The sequence below is a fragment of the Poecilia reticulata genome, linkage group LG9 (genome assembly GCF_000633615.1).
Source record: "Poecilia reticulata strain Guanapo linkage group LG9, Guppy_female_1.0+MT, whole genome shotgun sequence".
NCBI classification, from domain to species: Eukaryota; Metazoa; Chordata; class Actinopteri; order Cyprinodontiformes; family Poeciliidae; genus Poecilia; species Poecilia reticulata.
The window spans coordinates 23,986,715-24,005,070 of NC_024339.1; the positions used below are offsets into that span (position 1 = coordinate 23,986,715).

At 38.8% G+C, this 18,356-nt stretch overlaps 1 protein-coding gene across 2 annotated transcripts in view; it reads right to left on the reverse strand.

Moving 5' to 3' along the window:
* The window catches only part of ssbp2a (single stranded DNA binding protein 2a), a 65,483-nt gene extending 58,283 nt beyond the window's left edge, over positions 1-7,200 (reverse strand). The window contains exon 1 of one of the 2 annotated variants that reach the window (XM_008418873.2): positions 7,031-7,200. In XM_008418873.2, the coding sequence (XP_008417095.1) occupies positions 7,031-7,086 (56 nt within the window). In that variant the 5' untranslated portion in view covers positions 7,087-7,200. The remainder of the gene's footprint in view (positions 1-7,030) is intronic. The other variant, XM_008418874.2, reaches the window with a different exon arrangement.
* Positions 7,201-18,356: the final 11,156 nt, after the last annotated feature.

Consider the following 18,356-nt stretch of genomic DNA (forward strand, 5'->3'; position numbering starts at 1 on the left):
GTTAATGCCAACATCAATGACATTGCTGACTATTTTTTCTACTTCTAACATAAACAGGCAAAGAAGACACCCAGAAATGTTTTTCCACTCCAGGCATCTGGTCCCAATCATCATCATCAGTTCTGATGGTGTCACATACATGGCGAGTCCGCAACGTCTCAAAATTGTATTATTTTTTAATTTGCCATTTTTCTGTTCTCTTTAAATACAAATATTTTCTCTGTTTAATTGCTCTATTGTTCTTTTTTGTAGGTTCCAGTAAGATGCAGTGAATGGGAATGTTCTGTCGTTGATCCTCACTTTCATGTTTTATTGTCACACTTAAATTTTCATGTTCATGTGTTCACTTTTGACCTGAACACTTATAATTTGTTAAGTTTATAATGTTTTGTTTCAAGTTAGACAGTTTTAAAATGTCTGTATTAAAACAATATTTGAATTACCTTGAACATCTTGTGTAATTAATCTTCCCATGTAATTTTAGCCTAAAACGATGTAAGTACTGTAGTGTGGTTATGCATGTCATGTACAAAATAGGTACATAGGAATAAAGACTTTGATGAGTAATTAAAATTGTAGTTTATTAGCAATAGCAGGAAATCAAAAATAAAAATTAAGTGTAATTTAAATACATTACTAATATATTAATAGTATATTTAAAATATATTTGARRTATATTAAATATATATTTTTAATATAATTCTGAGACAGAATTGTTACACTCAAAATATAATAATTATATCAAAATATAATAATAAAGCTCTGAAATATTATATTTTAAAAAGTATACTTTTAAGTACACTGAGTACACTTGACGTTGTTCCAAAAAAGTACGTATAGTATGCTAAAATATACTATTAGTTGTAATTTAATACTATTTAAATACTACTAAAGTATACGGAGCACAAAATTTGTTGTTCCAAAATAGTAAAGTTTAAGTACATCGATAAAAGTATACTAAAGTATGTTAAAATTTAGCATACTAAAGTATACTTTTTTTCACCTGGGTGTTGCTAGATTTATTTGATCGTTTATTGACGCTCACCATCAGTAATCTTCACTCATCACCTGCTGCGCCGCCTAATCGTCATGTGTTGATTTTTCACTGTTCAGTGTCGGATTCTCGGTTTTTATGCCATCATTCACATCTAGTTCGTTGCTCCGTTTCATGTCCCAGTTCTCCTGTTTCAGAGTTTTGCTCAAAGTGCGCTTCATCTTTTATTTTTTATTTTTTAAACCCCTAAGGTGCAGGGCGTATCGATGGGGAAAAGGCAGACTCACATAAACCTTTTAAAACTATGGAAACAATTTCGGTATCTTGATTATTGAAATTTAAAAGTGCTGTGGTACCGTTGTTCTATCACACCCGTTTCATACTGGACCACTTACAGCACCGGTGTTAATGCTATAAAATGAACGCCCTCTATTGTGGTATCACCCATGGAGGGCTTTCTTTATTTAAATGAGTTCATTTTTTCAGAGGGATTCAAAGTGAGGGTAATAGTGATTTTAGTAATTACATGTTTATAAGTGCGATTTTCTGTTGTCCTTCCATGGAAGCGGGCAGCTTTCAAACGGAAATAAAACACGTGTTAATATAAGTTGCTGCTTTGACATGATCCCAGCACTGCCAAAACATATGTACAAAAATCCTCAATAAAACATGAAGTATTTTAAAATCAGACTCCAGACAAGTGAATCACAGCAACGTCATCAGCCGGTGTAACGCTGAACTGTTGGTGAGCTGTGTTAGCGTGGTGAAGCTACCAGGAGCAGGAGCGGAGCGGAGCCAAGAAGCTACAAACACTGAATAGAAGAAGAGCTGCCATCGATACTGTTGCAGCCAAGCATGTTTTAATGTTACACAATACAGATTTAGAAAGTTGCTCAAAGTCTAAACTGGTATTGTTCATATAAGGTGTGAAGTTTACCTTCGACCAAAAGGCCCCCCCAAAGGAATCTTTTGTAAAAATGTCCGCCAGCGCCCCCTGCCGTTGGCCCACGTTGAGAACCGCTATTCTAAACTATTCTGTCATACTCCGGCTATAAAGGTTACTTGTCCTACTAGAAGGTAGAACCCAGTCTCATGCCTTCATCTTCCCATCAACTCTGACGTCTTTCTCCGCATCTTCTAAACAAAACCACTCTCACAACATAATGCTGCCGCCACCACATTTCACTGTGAGGGTGCTCTTGGTGATGTGCAGTGTTAGTTTTAGACCACTTGTGTCTTGCATATAACCAAAGAAATGCTTTCATTTGGCCAGAAACTTCCATAAACCTTTTGCAGCAAAATGCAAATGGGTTTTCTATGGATTGTTTTTTTTTCCAGCACAACACTTTTTTTCTTACTGTTCCTCAATAAAAGGCCTGATCTGTGGAGTGCAGAACTACTATAACAGATTCTTCCACAGGAGTGGTTTTGGCAGTATGGTAATGGGTGGCCACACAAAAAAGTAAAAGACAAGTTTGGCATATCATGAAAGAATGAAGAGTGTTCATGTGCAAAAAAACGTTTATACTTTTAGATTATTTTAGTATTGCTGATATAATATAAAATGTAAGTTGTCATCAATATCAATCACACTGTTTTCTTTATAACACGTACAGATGTTATTTGTCACAAACCCCATGATATGAAGGCATCACTGTACAGATGTTCTGCATGTCTCTAAGCAACTTCTACAGAACAAGTATCAGTTCGTGTCCTTCCAGCAGAGATGCAGCGTTCACAGGAAGTGTCTTTCTGACCTGCAGCAAGCTCTCCACCACTGCCTCAGTCAGAACACGCAATAAGCCAGTGACAGAGCAGAACCCACTGTTCAGTCCTTTTTATATTGATCTAGAATAAAGAACTTGGCTAAAGGTCTGAGATGAACACTCAGTCACACTGTTTACCTACTGGATTCAAAGCACACAACAAATGACCAACAGTCATTAATCGTGCATTAATGTAGCCTTTTATAGACTTCTCCTTAGATTTTACTTAAACAGGAGACACAAGCATTTTTAACACACACACATTATATATATATAACTCAGACATTTTGGACAAGCTTTCACAACTCTTCAAGTTCAGGAGGTTTGAACACTTAGCCTCATCATTAAAACATCACCCAAAATAAAGAGAAAGGTATAGTGATAGTTGGACCACAGGGAATCATAGAACTTCATAATAAAAATAAAATAGCTATCTGTTCAAATTCAAGGAAGCCAAAGCGTGATTTTTGATTTTCTAAAAATAAAATTTTAAGTCATCATACTGATAGTCAAAACTCACTGTCAAACTGTCTGATTATCAGCAATATTTCACCTCAAACAAGCTTGGATAATTAAAGTCTTTCCTCAGGAGAAAGAAATTATTTCAAATAGGATTTACAAAAATAATTTAAACCCATGGTTCTTGCATAAGGAAAAAAACACGATGGTCATATAAAATGAGTGTTTTCATAAGTAGACCACAAAATTAACTGGGGTGTCTTTTTTTTTTACGTGTTAAACTTGAACCAGGCTATAGTCAAACAAAATATATAAACTGCAAGTTTAAGTAGGAATCAGCTGCTAAATTTCTGCTCAAAGACAAGGACCGGATGACTGCTGTGTGTTTGTATGCGAGCATGGTTTGGTCATTATGAAACACATTTTTTGTAAGTTATGGTAAATAAATAATAGGTGTGGGAACTTCACTTCACCTTAAAGTTAACTATATGAACTGAAGGCTCAGGCCTGAACCTCCAAAGTTATCGGATTACGCTGGGCTGCTTTTCTGTTCCTTGGTTTTGCAACACTCTGTGAGAGCCTTTTCAGGCAAGACATACGCCAAGCTGTGTGGGTTTGCAGGTACACCAGAAATGAGCAGAGAAATAATGTCACATCTAAGTCCATTCTGTCTCTACTGATTTTTGTCGCAGACAATTGTACAGGTAAGTTCAGCGAGAAATAACTTCACAGTGCTTAACATGGGCAACAAAATAGCCTCATTAGTCCACCAGAAAGTCTTTATATAAGCACTGTGGAAAATGCAGTCCTTAGAGAACAAGATGTAATTCTATTAAATATCTTATTGTGCAATGACATTATTAAGATACTAATTCATTATTTTTAGCTAAAAAGAACATGATGAATGAATGAGAACTAGTCTGTGTGGCTGTGAATTATGTGTGAACTTATAACAAGTTCATGTTAAGGGTAAACTGGCACAACGTCAGTGATAATCAACCTTGTCAAATTCCCTTCAATTACTGGTCTTACAAACCATCCACCCTGTCAGAAAGGTTATTTTACTGAATTAATCTTTTATCAACAAACTCTCTTTTGTTGCCAGGTTTACTCTATCCTTCCTTTAGTTGTAAATCATCAAGTGTGGATTTTTCAAGTTTTTAAGTGGTGTAAAACAACTACAAAAACTGTACTACAGGCAAACGCAAACAAACCCAACCCTGGCGATTGCCTATATTCAGTTTCGTTCGATTCGCATCTGCCTTCAGTGCTCCGTCTAGGATTTCTACCATTGTACTACCAGTGGATTTCTACAGTTGTGAACGATTGATGTTAATTTTCTGTGCTCTTTTTGACTTGCAGTCTGCCTGTGGTTGTAGTTTAGCAATGACAGAGGAGGAAGAGAATGAGCTCATTCAGTCAGTGTTGGCCATATTTCCAAATATTAAGCAATTAAAATCAGGGCAAACGGAATCTATAAGACATTTTTAGATATGGGCCAACTCCCCACGAGGTTGTTTGCACTTTAGAGCACGTGCAACTTCTGGTGAGCTGTCTTAAGCTGATGCATTACATACATTGCTGCCAAACGATGGCAACTGCATAAAATCAAATCCAATCATTTAAAACTTCAACACAGTTCACGCCTCCAGCAAGCAATAGCTCCAAAAGGTCCAAACGCTTTGTACAAAAAAAGCCTAGAACCATGTGCTGTTATTTAGCAGGCTAATAAACTCTTAGCATTTCTACAGACTTCAATACAAAAATATTTGTTTCTCTACAACTTAAACCGAGGGTGTCCAAAGTGGAACCCTGGGGCCATTTGTGGTGCTTTGACTGAATTTGTGCGTCTCTCAAACTACAATCTAAGAATGATACAGAATTGTTCCGTCCAGCACAGGGGCTCGTTGTAGACGGAGACCTTTTATTTGTAATAATGGTAAAATGATGATAGTGTTCTTAAAATGGAAAATGTTAAGTACGACAAAATTTTAATCTTTTTATAACCCAGTTTTTATCCAGTGACTTTTACTGAAAAGCTGACTTTGCTGCACCAAACTTTCATCTGATTTATCCAACTTGGCCAGCTAACATTTTGAAAGAAAGTGATCCAAGTCCTGTTCTTTTACGGAGAATAAATTTGGACAATTGAGCCAAAAACAAATTGAAAACGAGATGCCTTTCTTTTAATACAAAATATATTTTTCTTTACTTTTTGGATCTACAATGAATAACATCCCTTTCCTGCAAAAGAACAACTTTATTTGCTTGATTTTTTTTTTTTTAGTTTAGTTTAGTTTTTTTTGCTTGGTCCGTGAGTACCTTTGACTCAAAATTTTGCCACAAGTGACAAAATGTTTAGACATTGACTAACCCTAACCCTACCCTAACAACAACAAAAAAAAAGTTTAACAGGATAATTTAAAAAATGCTCATCTATATAAATATAGATGTACTAGAAAATCGGCAAAATCTAAAATGTTTATATTGGCGCAGAAATAAAGGGCACTAAAGAATTTAAACCCGCAGCCTCACAATGGTGATGCACTAAAATGTTTAGCCTCTACCTCAGAGTCAGACGTAATACATCAATGTAGGTTAAGTATGCATAATAACAATAAACATTCTTTTATATGAGCAACTTAAAGAGCTGCAATACAAATAGCTGAATACAGGGGCACTTGCATAAAGTTTTCCAAAAGGTGAACTGAGGAAAGGGGGCATGCACTAAAAACTTCAGGTTGGTATACTGAACCCAGTGATTTTATGATGTTGTAAAAGCTGGTAGGGAGCAGAGCTGCGATGGAGTGATAGCGATTAAAAAGTTTAAATGCTACACAAAACAAACAAAAAAAAGACATAATGAATAAATACTTATATAAATAACTCAGTAAATAAAGCCAACTAAAACATAAAAAAAACTCATTGAACAATCTTTGAAAATTAGTGGCGATGTTAATTGGGTAATGCAAATTCTCATAAACAGATGTTTAAATTGTCAGTTTCGCCTTTTTTTATTTATTTTTTATTATTTTTTTTTTTACCGAAGCTACAATAAAAGCTCCCGTCTGATGGGCATCCTGGGTCAAACTCAATTTGAAGATAATTAAGCACAGCTCACACAAAACAAACACAAACACCATTTCGGATATTTTCAGGTCAGCCTAACAGAACAACATCTCGGTCTGCTGCCACACATTTCACCCATCGCTGCAGGTGAACTGACCGGCGTTGTCTCAGCGAAGCGACCCCCCCGAAGAGCCACACATATAGCGGCGTCTGGGAGCCGAACGCTCCGACTTTCTCTTTGCTCCAGTCGACTGTGAGCGAGCAGAGTTTCGCTCCGCATGCTTACAAATAAACTATTTATGTAGCTACCATCAAATCCATACCAGTGTCGCAATGCCAAAAAAATACACCAAATATGATTACCAATTGCCAATACATGTTACAAAATATATATATATATGCGGAGAAAAGCAAAGGCGTCACAAAGAAGGACGCTGTTGGATATCAATTAAAATCGTCTTAGAATAAATAAATTTAGGAAAGTCTGAAGATTAAACTAAAGACGGCTTTCTAACCTTCCAACCCTACCACCGTCTTAACCTCCTGACAATATCTCTATCTTTTCTCAAATAAAGGAAGCGGTGAACTTTCCAGGGCTTGCAGAGCGCTGGGCACAGAGCTCCGTGCAGCTGACTGAGTCTCGTTGCGCCCTCCCCTGCCGCAGCTCAGTGTGTGACTGCCCCCCGGCCGCTCATGAACTTCCCTCACAGCCGCTGTTTCCTCCCCCATAAATAAAACTTACTTTTCTCTGGCTTGGCTGTCGGACGGCACGTTGCTGCTCTTGCCTTTGGCGTACATGCTTACAGAGAGCCTCCGATTGTCACGCACCTGTCAACCCATCACAACCTCCTTGGGCACAGCCCCGTCACCATAGCGACACAAGCAGCGTCGACTCCCATTGGATGTCCCGCTGTGCAGGACCGCCCGCTCGCCAAACAACCACCGCTGATTGACAGTTTTAGCCCCGCCCACTTTAAATTAACCCCACCCCTCTCTCTCTCTCTCTCTCTCTCTCTCTCTCTCTGTGTGTCTCTGTCTCTCCTTTCTTTTTCTCCCTCTCTCTACCCTGTAGATCTGTGTCTCTTTCTGTTTGTCTGTCAGCATCTCTCTCATTCCTTCAGTGACTGGAAAGGCTTTACTGACATATAGAATCCGGCACACATGTACTTCTAGAAAACATGCTCACATACGCACATCTGCAGTACCTCCCTCATATTCTTCACTCTGAGCCGAGTGGGGGATTTGAAACCGTCCAACAAGGATTTTGAACGACTGGCTTTGGCTGTTCCCTTTATAGTCAATCACACCCTCTGCTGACACACACAGCACAAACAGCACATCCATATTTCCATTATTGTTTTACACACAAGTGTAAGGTCATCCATTAAGGTGTGGAGCATGCTAGGAACAAGACAGAAAAAGCATAGTCTATATATTGCTGCTGCAGTGTGAATGGATTCTGGTCAGTTCCAAACCCCCCTTTTGCCAATTGGTACCCCTACTGTTTTCCCACATGTTGCAGTTTGTTGCCATCATTGCTTCATCCATTTCAGGTTGATTTCAAATCAAAAATATGAATTGAACGGATACACTACTTACTATTTGACGGTTCATGGGATGCACCATTAAGCTATTTCAGAAAAATGGTTAATAACTTCATACACTTCACTGGAGAAAGTTAAAGATTCACCTAGGAGAATTTTCTAATTCAAGACAGATTTAGAAAAAAAATCTAATTGAAATATATATACATGCTTTACATGTTATAACAACTTGTTCAAACATTTTGCATGCTAAGACTTGTGCAATGACCTTAAGCATACATGTGGATGATGGGACTATTCAGCAGATACCAACACAATACATTCTGATCAACATGACGACAAAAGCAAATGAAAATGTTGGAAATGTTTAGAAGAGGATTATACAGTATCGTTTTCATGGATGTACCATCATAGCATTTGCAACTTGTTAAAAAAAAATGAAAAGCACCTTTTTTGATGTACATAAGTGACACAATAATTTAAAAATTGAACAAGTACTTTTGAGAATTTCAATTCTGATCTTAAAAAAAAACAAAAAAACAATGACCAGAGCGACTAAGAAAAATGTAACTGAGCTTTTTCCATAGGGTGGAGAATGCACCTATATCTATGGTTCTCATCGTTCCAGATAGGGTGAGGAGCTTCGTCATTTGGGTGGTCTCAGACCAGAGCAGTTGCTTCTACACACTGAATGGTGTCGTTTGATGTGTTTTGGGGTATAGAATCAGATCAGAATGACTCCTGGATGCCTTCATGTGGAGGTTTTCTGGATTTGTCCTGCTAGGAGAAAAGCCAGAACAAGTTGGAAGGATTTTATTATGATTCTGGCCAAGCAACACCTCAGGTTCCCCAGGAATGAATGACGCCAGGGAAAGGAAAGCTGGAGTTTTCCCTCCTTGACCTGTTACCCCCCACATCCCGATCTCAGTTAAGGGGAAGATTGTTGATGAACAATACACCAGTTGCCTTACAACAATCTAACGTCTCCAGAACCAGTGGCGTGGTTGTGCTTTCTGATATGGAGCTTCAAGTGCTGTGTCATGCTCCTGTCCAGTTTGGCAGTTAACAGACAAGATAGTTCACTCTGCTGCCATAATGTACTCAAAATAATTCATCCAAGACAAAAAAAAAGGATAAAAAGAGAGAAAGATGAGAAGAAAAACTTAGTTTGATGCCATTCAAACGTTATGAGCACGACAGACTGTTGTACAAGGTGCCTGATTCCCAGACAGAAGTGAGTTCTGGAAAGACACAGATTGTTGCAGTGTGATTGTGTGAGCGTGCGCGCGCTAAGGGTACAGCACAGGGGCAGCAGTGTTTATGCTTACGCAATGCTCCTGCGATGTGACCTAGTTGGAATGGATGTATGCTGCCTCATTCCCTCCTGTTTTCTCTCTCTGTGCCTGTCTCTCCCTCTTCCCCTTAATGTCTCATCCATTTTTCTTTTCCTTGACTGAAACATATCACGTTCTCTTTTCACCTCTCTTTGTTTCACCCCTCTTCCTCCTCCTCAAACACGCAAGAGCAACCCCCAAAAACCCCGACCCCGGAATAAAAAAGTGATTCAGACGAGCAAAACTTTCGGTTTTGGGATCAGTCCCCGAGGGTCTATCGCCATGACAACCAATCAGAGGTGATAAGCTTGAGTTTCAGAGGATGGAGGAGGAAAAAAGAAGAATGGCATAACAGAACAAACTGAACTGAAAGTGGAATGTAAAGAAAATATAGAGGTTATTAGGTCATCTTTGGGAAAATATGTCATATGGACGAACAGAGGGATGGAGGATCGGATGATAGACAGACAGACAGACAGACAGACAGATAAAAACTCAGTAAACTGTAATTCATTTTCTTATTTGTTGAGAATAAATATAATAGTCAAATTCAGTTGTTTGTTGAGAAATTCCTGCTAGACCTTTATTCCTTTGCCTTTTCAGTTTTAGTGTCCTACATGATTTTTTCTGAAATACAGTGGAACCGTCTACTGCAGGAGGTTTTGTGTTGACCATATGTCAGGTTTTGCTGACAGGAGTACATTCTGTACCAACCTTGAGAACAAAATAATTAAAGTAAATTCTTATGTTCTGCTGATAGTCTAGATTACAGTCGTCTCAAACCTGCAGGTCCAGAACCATGTGTAGTTCTTTGACCTCTCCACTAGGGCTCTTAAAAAAATCAAATTAGAAAAGCTTTTAATTATAAAGGCAATAGAAAAGGGCGGTTATGCATTTTTTGATATATCTGAATCAAACATTTACAACAGAAGGGTAGCAATGGTATAAGGCTTTTGGAAGGAATTGTATGGGGTTTTTTTTGTTGTTGTTGCTTCAGACTTTGTTTAGTTTAAATTCATTAGCTTTCAGAATTATATTCAATACCTATTTATAAACTCTGTCTCGTTTTGTGGCTATAGACAGGACGCAAATACCAAGGTGGCCAGAGCGGGAATCAAGCCGGCGGCCCACCAAGTGCAGGGCGAACTCCTACTGCCATCGCCCCCAGTGTCACATGAACAATATAACTAGACACAAAAGTCATTCAAGATCGCACAGTGGAGCAGTTATTAGGACTCGGACCTCCAGGTGCTTCCTCCCAACAAACTAACCAAAACATGCATGCTTTGGCTAATTTGCTGATCCAGTCTGCCATTAGGTGTAACGGTGTGAATGGACGTTTGTTTTTTCTCTGCATTACTATTACGGCCTTTAATGGATAGGTACACTGTACATGGTGCACTCCACCTCTTTGACATAAACTTGGAGAAGAGCATTAACTTCCCATAGTCTTGCAACATCAAAGCTGCTGTAAAAATGGATGAATGATAAGCTCTTTCCAGTCTTGTCATTGGTAGCCCTAAGCTTAGACAATGTGCACTTGATCTTTGGAATTGAAAACCTAGTCCGTCACTCAACCCTGTTGTATCAAATCAACCCAGGCTTGGATCAGTTCAGTAGATACATATTACTAGTATATTCAGAGAAACATATTTACCTAAAATCAACTGTAGGAATATAATTACTATTATTATTTATTATCCTTTACCAGAGTACTTTCTATTTCCCTTTTAATGCCACACACGACTTCCCCAGCTTTTCAACAACTACTGTGAAGTTTTGGCAAACAGCCGTTGTTAACTGAGTCTGTCGATGGGCTATGTAATCGTATATTTCCACTGAGAGTGTCAGTTAGTGAGGACGCTAATTAGCAAACGATTAAGCCTTCACACTAAAGAGCTTCTTGAGATTAATTGTTCTGGAAGTTTACAAAAGCACGAGGCTCAAAGAATACATTTTGTTGCATTGTGGACGCCTTATCGCCTTTTTGTGATTTTCAGTTTTAGTTCTGACAAGGAGCAAGTAATAGTGATTTTTTTTCTGCGCTCAGTTTAAATCAAGGCGTAAAAACTTCATTTCACAGTGAGAAGTGGGGGGGGGGACCTACTCTTTCAAATGCAAATATTACCAGCTGCACTTTTAGGATCTTCCAGCATAAACTCACTAATATAATACTCACAACACAGATGGGTTGCATTGCCACAATTTACAAGATTGTCACGTATGACTCACTATAGCAAACATGTACAGATGTGGTGACTACACATGCAAGAAAAAAAAATGGAAAGGACACAGAAGGAAAGAAAACAGCCCCTTGGTCATAGCCTCCTCTGGTCATGGGGCATCTTGAAACTGCCTCCTCCAAACAACATTAGCTGTTCCCTCCACCCTCTTCTGTCTGCTGATAAAACACCAGCCCCAGCCAGAGCTTTCTGTTAATGACGGAAAAAGTTACAAACCCCTTACATCTGCCTGTAAAGACTAAAATTGGATGGTATGAAAACTGAAAACTTCCAATACAGCCTATTTAAACAGCATGCCTCTATAGGTGTGTGCTGCTCAGGGTAAACAGAGTCAACTTGTAAATAAGCTCTGTAGTTTATCGGACAGGAGTCAGCATGACAGCGCGCAGCAGGGGGTGAAATAAACTCAGCATTCGAGAAAAAAGATGTTTGCTCTCAAAGCGTGATGCAATGGGAAAGCAAGAGATGAGAATATTCTAATAAGTGTGATTTCGAACCTCGCTGATTACATGATATGAAAAAGTTGACCGGTCTTCTGCTTCCCGCTGTGCCAACCCCTCTGTTCTTATGCTGGTTCACTCAGCGGATTAACGCACGTCAGGTCTTTGCAGGGAGTCAGCCGTCTGAGACGTGTTTAACTTGGAGGACTAGTTCAAGGTGGCGTGTATTACACAAGCAGTGTCACACATTGTGCATATTTCCGTCAGCGCCGCATCGAGTTCAGCACGAAATCACACAAACATGTTCATAAAGACAAAATAAAATACCTAAACAAAACCAAACACAGTAGCTGAGTAGTTCTGAGAGCTGAGCAAAAGCATTCTCTGTACATGTGCCTCTCGTACCGCCAGCCACATCTGCTACTGATTTCTAAAGAGATGCAGCACATCCAGCTCTTAAGGTGCTTTGGTTGATAGAAAAATAAGAAGCAGGAGATTATAATAAGAGATGGGTGCATAAACTTATTGTCTATGTCACGTATAATGATTCATGTAGAAACGACAATTTAGAGTGACCAGTTAACCCAACAGTCATGTTTTTGGACAAGGGGGAAGCTTGCGTCCCCGGAGAGAACCGGCACATGTACAGGGAGCTCATGCAAACTCCATGTAGACATACTGCAACCAGGACTTATGCTCCAGAACTTGGCATGCCATACAACTTGTGCAGGTATACACAAATGTACATGCCGACCTGCTGCCTCATTTCTCCCTGATTCCTTCTCTTTGCAGGAATTCTCAAACTGTGAGTTTTTGTCTATGGGAACTGAGAGTGTCAAATAAAAAGTGGCAATAGCAATTGTGCCACCAGTAATTTTTCTCAAAATAATTTTTGTGTCCATCACTGTAAACATAACATACATAAATTGGTTTTCTTATTCTAAAAGTATGAGACGGTACTGCCATAAAAAAAACCATAGAAAACTAATATATTTTAGTTTCTGACACAACTTCATCTGAGGTCCAATTTTTTGCTTGTATATAAAGAATTATAACGGCTGTGATGCAGATGTTTGCATAGCTGGTGAACCTTTGTAATCATTACAACATTATTAGAGTGAAGACCATGGTCACAATTGTGATTCAAATATACTCCATGTATTCTATCTTATCAAGGAAGCAAGGAATCCAATCACTGTCATTTCAACATGCAAAGCAGACTTTTTGGAGATTTAATGTCTTAAGTTAATTACACCGCTGACATGAAAGAGCATTTCATCCCGGGAATAAGTTGAGGAAAAGAGCAGTTGAGCCAAGGTGGAAAACTCCAACACAATTAGATGCATGCAGAGCCCTGTTCTGAATTCTGAGCAGGCTTTCCATCCGCGAAACTCCTGATGATCTGAGCCGGGGAGAGCGTGTGCTGGGTGCTGATGTGACTGACGGAACAGCAGTGGAGCGCTGGTCGGGCTGCCGCAGAGGACTCTGGGTAATTAGGCTGCAGATGAGTGTGACCCAAAAAACAACGCAAGAGAGGGGGGAAATGGATGAGGACATGTGTGTGTGCGTGCGTGTGTGTGTGCATGTACAGAGGAGGCACCTCTTGTGCTGCTGGTCAAAAGCACATTTTTGTGCAGCACAAAAAGGACAACATGCCAAAGGATTGGATGCAGTCTTCAGGTGGTGTATATATTTGTGAGGAATACTGACCATCACAGCATGGTGCTTATTGTCAATCCTTTGTTAAACTTAACGACATGTAAAAACTAATCCAAGCGTTCTCCTTAAATTCTAGCAGAGCAGCATTTCCCCATGTGTGCTAACGACAAAAAAAATCAGCTTTTCTTCTATTCCTATTTGTCTGAACTTGCTATTTTTTAATAGTTAGAGCACAACACATTTATTGTCAGTACTTTGCAAGGTTAAAGACTGAGTTTCATCATTTCTGTAGTAACAGAGGTATAAAATTGTGTCAGGAATTTCCTTTACCACTCTGACCCTCAGTAGTTATTCTTGGTAAAGTTTTGTTTGTAGACCAGAAGGCAGAAAGCTATTTAGTGTACAAACCATACATACCGACGCTACACTGCAAGACAAGCTGCTGCTTGAGTGATGGTTACCACTAATTCCTCCAGTGGCAGTAAGGATGTGTGAAGTATATTGTTCAAATAACATTGATACACCTCGCATAATCAAGTGTTTCTTTCMCTTAGCCAAATCAAAAATAAATAAATAATGCATTGAGCTGTAGCAGTACACATGAAGATTACATGAAAAATTTTAGCTTTTAATGGACACAATTACAAACGAATAAATAGTGGATGAAAATGATCTGGTTGCCATAAAAACACATGGGAGTTTAATTTAACTCTACACCATGTCCATGCCTGCTCATTTTATTTCAAATTAAGTTACTCTTTTTCTGTCATATTTATTGAAGGAATGGAGGTTTGTTGCTTTTTGAACATCACCAGACCACTGCATAGGCTAGATCTAGGTCTAGTCATACCGATAATGCCTCAACAGGTGTGAACTAAAGATATATATTTTCTGCTTAAAAATATTGTCTGAACCTGTCCACTTTTTAACCTCCTTATTGGCTGATGGCATGCTATTCTTTTAGTGGAAGATGAGCTGTTGGTGCATAAGCAACTTTTCCATCAGAGCAAAACTTTGAAAATGATGCCTAACACTTTTGGAATTATTGAAACTGATTAAGTCACCACTGATTAGTCACCACCACCACTTTTAGAAACTAGAGATGATGGATAATATGGTGTCAGGCTCAGCACAGTGGTTGTGGTCCAATATCAAGCACTTTCTTTGAAAATTTGAGGGATTAGCATGAATGTGCTGTTTGTGTCAGAATGACCAACACAAGTACACTGGCTGAGTGGTAACAAATACAAGGAACGAGATCACACCCCACAGCAGTGTGTGACCAGTCTGCTGAAGATCATGGAGAGCGGTGTCAGGGCTGTGTATCATTCTCCTTCTGTGGTCTCTGTTTGTTCAATAAATAAGTTAAATAGCCAGTTTGACTAGTTTCTTCATTTTGATCATTTTATCCAGGAAGCGCCACCAAACCCAACCCAATAGCAGAACAAGCTGTTTGGCATTGGCAGAGCTGACTTGGGAAGTTTTTCAAAGGCCCAACTTACAAACTGAAACAACAAATACACTTCCTTACAAATGTGACACTATTTCAAGAAAAATGAATAAAATTTCCAACCACATAATATATATTGCCATGAGGGATTGTTGCAACAACAAGCAAAAATAACCAAGCAAACAATTTCCCTCGCTTTTTGTGCTAAATATACAAAAATCACCTAATATAGCTGCAGTATGCAAACTAGCTTTTACATATTTGTTGAAACGGTCACAAGTGTTTCCCCTCCCATCATCTAAGGGTGGGGGCCACTCCCTGCCAACAAGACCGACCCCTCTTAACCCCCTCAGAAGTCCCTGAATGCAGTAATTCAAGGTATTAACAGTTAAAATTATTGACCTTATTATTGGGCATAAATGATGCAAGCATGCATAATTTATGTGGAAGCTCTGCCCAAGCCACACTGCTTATTCAGCTAGCACTAAGTGATTGTGAACTTTCTAAGCGCCAATGACAAACTTGACTAAAGCTGAAAGAAAACATGCACTTAGCGCTCATGTGAGCTAAGTCAACTGCGCTTGTATGCAGGTGACTTAGCTAAGTTATGTGCTTGCACATGACTTTGCACCCTTTCATGTAACTTAGCATGTGCAAGCGCACGTCTTTCCTCTTCCACAGCAGACAGATAGAAAAAATCTGCAAAAACTTTCAACATATAGGCAGGTACAACAGCGCTTTTTTAAATGTGCCAAATTTTATTTTGATGGTAGCACTTGCTCTCCTCTAAGTAGTAGCGAGAGTTACTCTTCTACTTATGGTTCATATAGCGAAGGTACAAATATAAATAACCTAAGTTTTTACAAGACATGTTAAAGTACTTCTTCAATTTCTTCAATAGCTGTTAAATGTGTTTTGTTTATATTAATGGTCATTACACAATTTCTCTTCAGACTTATTGCTGTTATTGAAGACAGATTATCTGTTTGTTATTACACTGTCACAGCATAGTATTAGTTTTAACAAAATATGTAAACAAACGTATTTCTTATGAAAGTTACATGCTGCAGTTTTAACTAACACCTCCAGTGTGTTGTAAAATAGTATAACGATTTTCTTTAATCTGGTCTACCATTATTTAATTAGTGAACATTAGATTTGTAACTGTTTAAAGTCACCAGAAGGTGACTCTAAATCAAATTAATGGTTTAAAAAAACAATATAGCACTGGCATTCTGTAAACTTTGTGGTCTAATGTGTTTTGGATTTGTAACCACTGAGCGCCGCTTAGTCCACTCAAATAAAAGAAAATGTAAAATAAAGGTCAAACTTGATATTTGGGAAGACTGATGTGACACATTTTCTCAGTTAAACCCCTATATAATTGGTACCAACCAATCACCGCACATGCTGCTGCAGGAATAAAGGGAGTCGTAATGTTTTGCAAAAAGCTTGAGTTACAGCCAGCAGAAAAAGGAGAGCGGTTCAAGCTTTGCCTGTGGAGCGGCAGTGTCTTCACGCTTCACTGGCTGCTTTAAAAGAAAGTGTTGCTCTGTTCCTCACCGAGGTCTTTGGAAGGTGAACGGTAATTGCTAAGGGAAGATTTAGAATGACGACGGAACAAAGCGCCTCCTTTGTCTTACAGTCCCAACTCTCATGATTTAAGACGCAGCAGTGATTCAGACACAAACTACAGACAGTAACATGAAGCTCCTCTTCGTGTGGCTGTGTCAGGGAGTTTGTGTGTTGACCAGAGACTGACAGAAACTGATTTGCAGACTACATGGTATTGTTTCTGACTCATTAGCTGCTGTGCCGGCGCTGTGGTAACATGACATCATGGTGGCATTGGCTTTTAAAGTCTGACCACAGGGTAAGACGCTCTGTTAGGAATGACTTCTTTCGATGTGACTTCATCATGTAAATCTCACTGGAAACCCCAAACAGGTCGCCTCCATTGTCTGACTTGTGTGTAATAAAGTTGTTGGGAAGACAAACCGTTTCTGAACCACCCGACAGACAGGCTGACTTAATCAGATCCCACGCAAAACAGACGAAAAGAAGTATATGAAAGACATGATTTTATGTATAACGTTCTCAACAAAAAAAAAAAAACAAGAACAGAGAAAACGGTTTAGCATATAATGTGCTACAAATAAAAAAAAAAGGAAAAAAAGGAAAGGAGCAACAGAGGATGTGAAAGACTGGGAGGCGAGACTGTTAATGCCATCTTTTCCTGCTCCTAAATGAGCCTGTCTGCGTGTTAATCAGTCAGAAGCTGACAAAGAGCCGGGTTCTGCCTGGTTGTCGGATCTTTCAGCACCCTTCAGGAGCCTCCTCTGTCCTGACCAGCATTGTTTGGGAAGAAGAAAGCTATCAGAGGATCTGCGCAAGATTAGGGCTGCCAACTGTTCCCTCTGTGGCTTCCTGTTTTGCCGCAGGAATTCTTTTAGCGGGTGCAAAAAAAAAAAAAAAAGGAAAAAAAAGCCACATAAGTGAACAAATCCAACAGATTTAACCCTATCCAGCAAAAAGGAAGATATTTAAAAGTGCTTGTTTGGGGAAAAAAATCCTCGATTAACAAAGTCTACAAAATAAAGTGTTTCATATTCAGAGTTTTTCATATATATATACATATAAATATGTATAAAATAAATAGATTTTTTTTTCAACGCCACATAATCTTGAATTATAAAAAAAATTATTTATAGTTTTTAAAACTGTGTTGGGCATTTTTTCATACCTGTGTTTTGCCACAGATGACATGTTGTGTCTATGCAAAATAGGATCACATCTTGCCAGAGCACCTCTCTTCAGGTGTTTGCTGTGTATCTTCTGCTAGCATGTGGTCATTTTTAACCTGGGCATCTTCTTCAGACTTTCCTTTAAGGATGGATTTCTTTTGGTCTCTCCTCCTTTAAATCCAAATATGTGGAGTGAACAACGAATAGTTGTTGTCATGTTAGCAGATTTTCCCACCTGAGCTATGCATATCTAGGTTTCCCAGAATTACCATGGATCTCTTAGTATTAGCTCCAGTTCATACTCTCCTTGTCATCCTTTACATTTTTTGGGTAGCCTAATGGATGAAAAGTGCTCTAATCTTGTTTAAAAGAACTTCACAACTTTCTCCCTGACCTGTCTGCAGTGGCTCTTGGTATCACTGATGGTACCTGTTCACTAAGGTTTGCTAACAAACCTCTGGGGCTTCAGAGAAGAGATACATTTATACTGAAATTGAATGCCATTTAAGAGGACTCTATATACTGTTACTTTTGAAAGCATTTAGGTTAACTTGATTTTATTTAGGGGTTTTGGAATAAAGGGGATGAAAGTTAGATCCTCCACATTTTTCAAGATTGTATTATTTGTAACAACATGTATCTTTCTCCTACTTG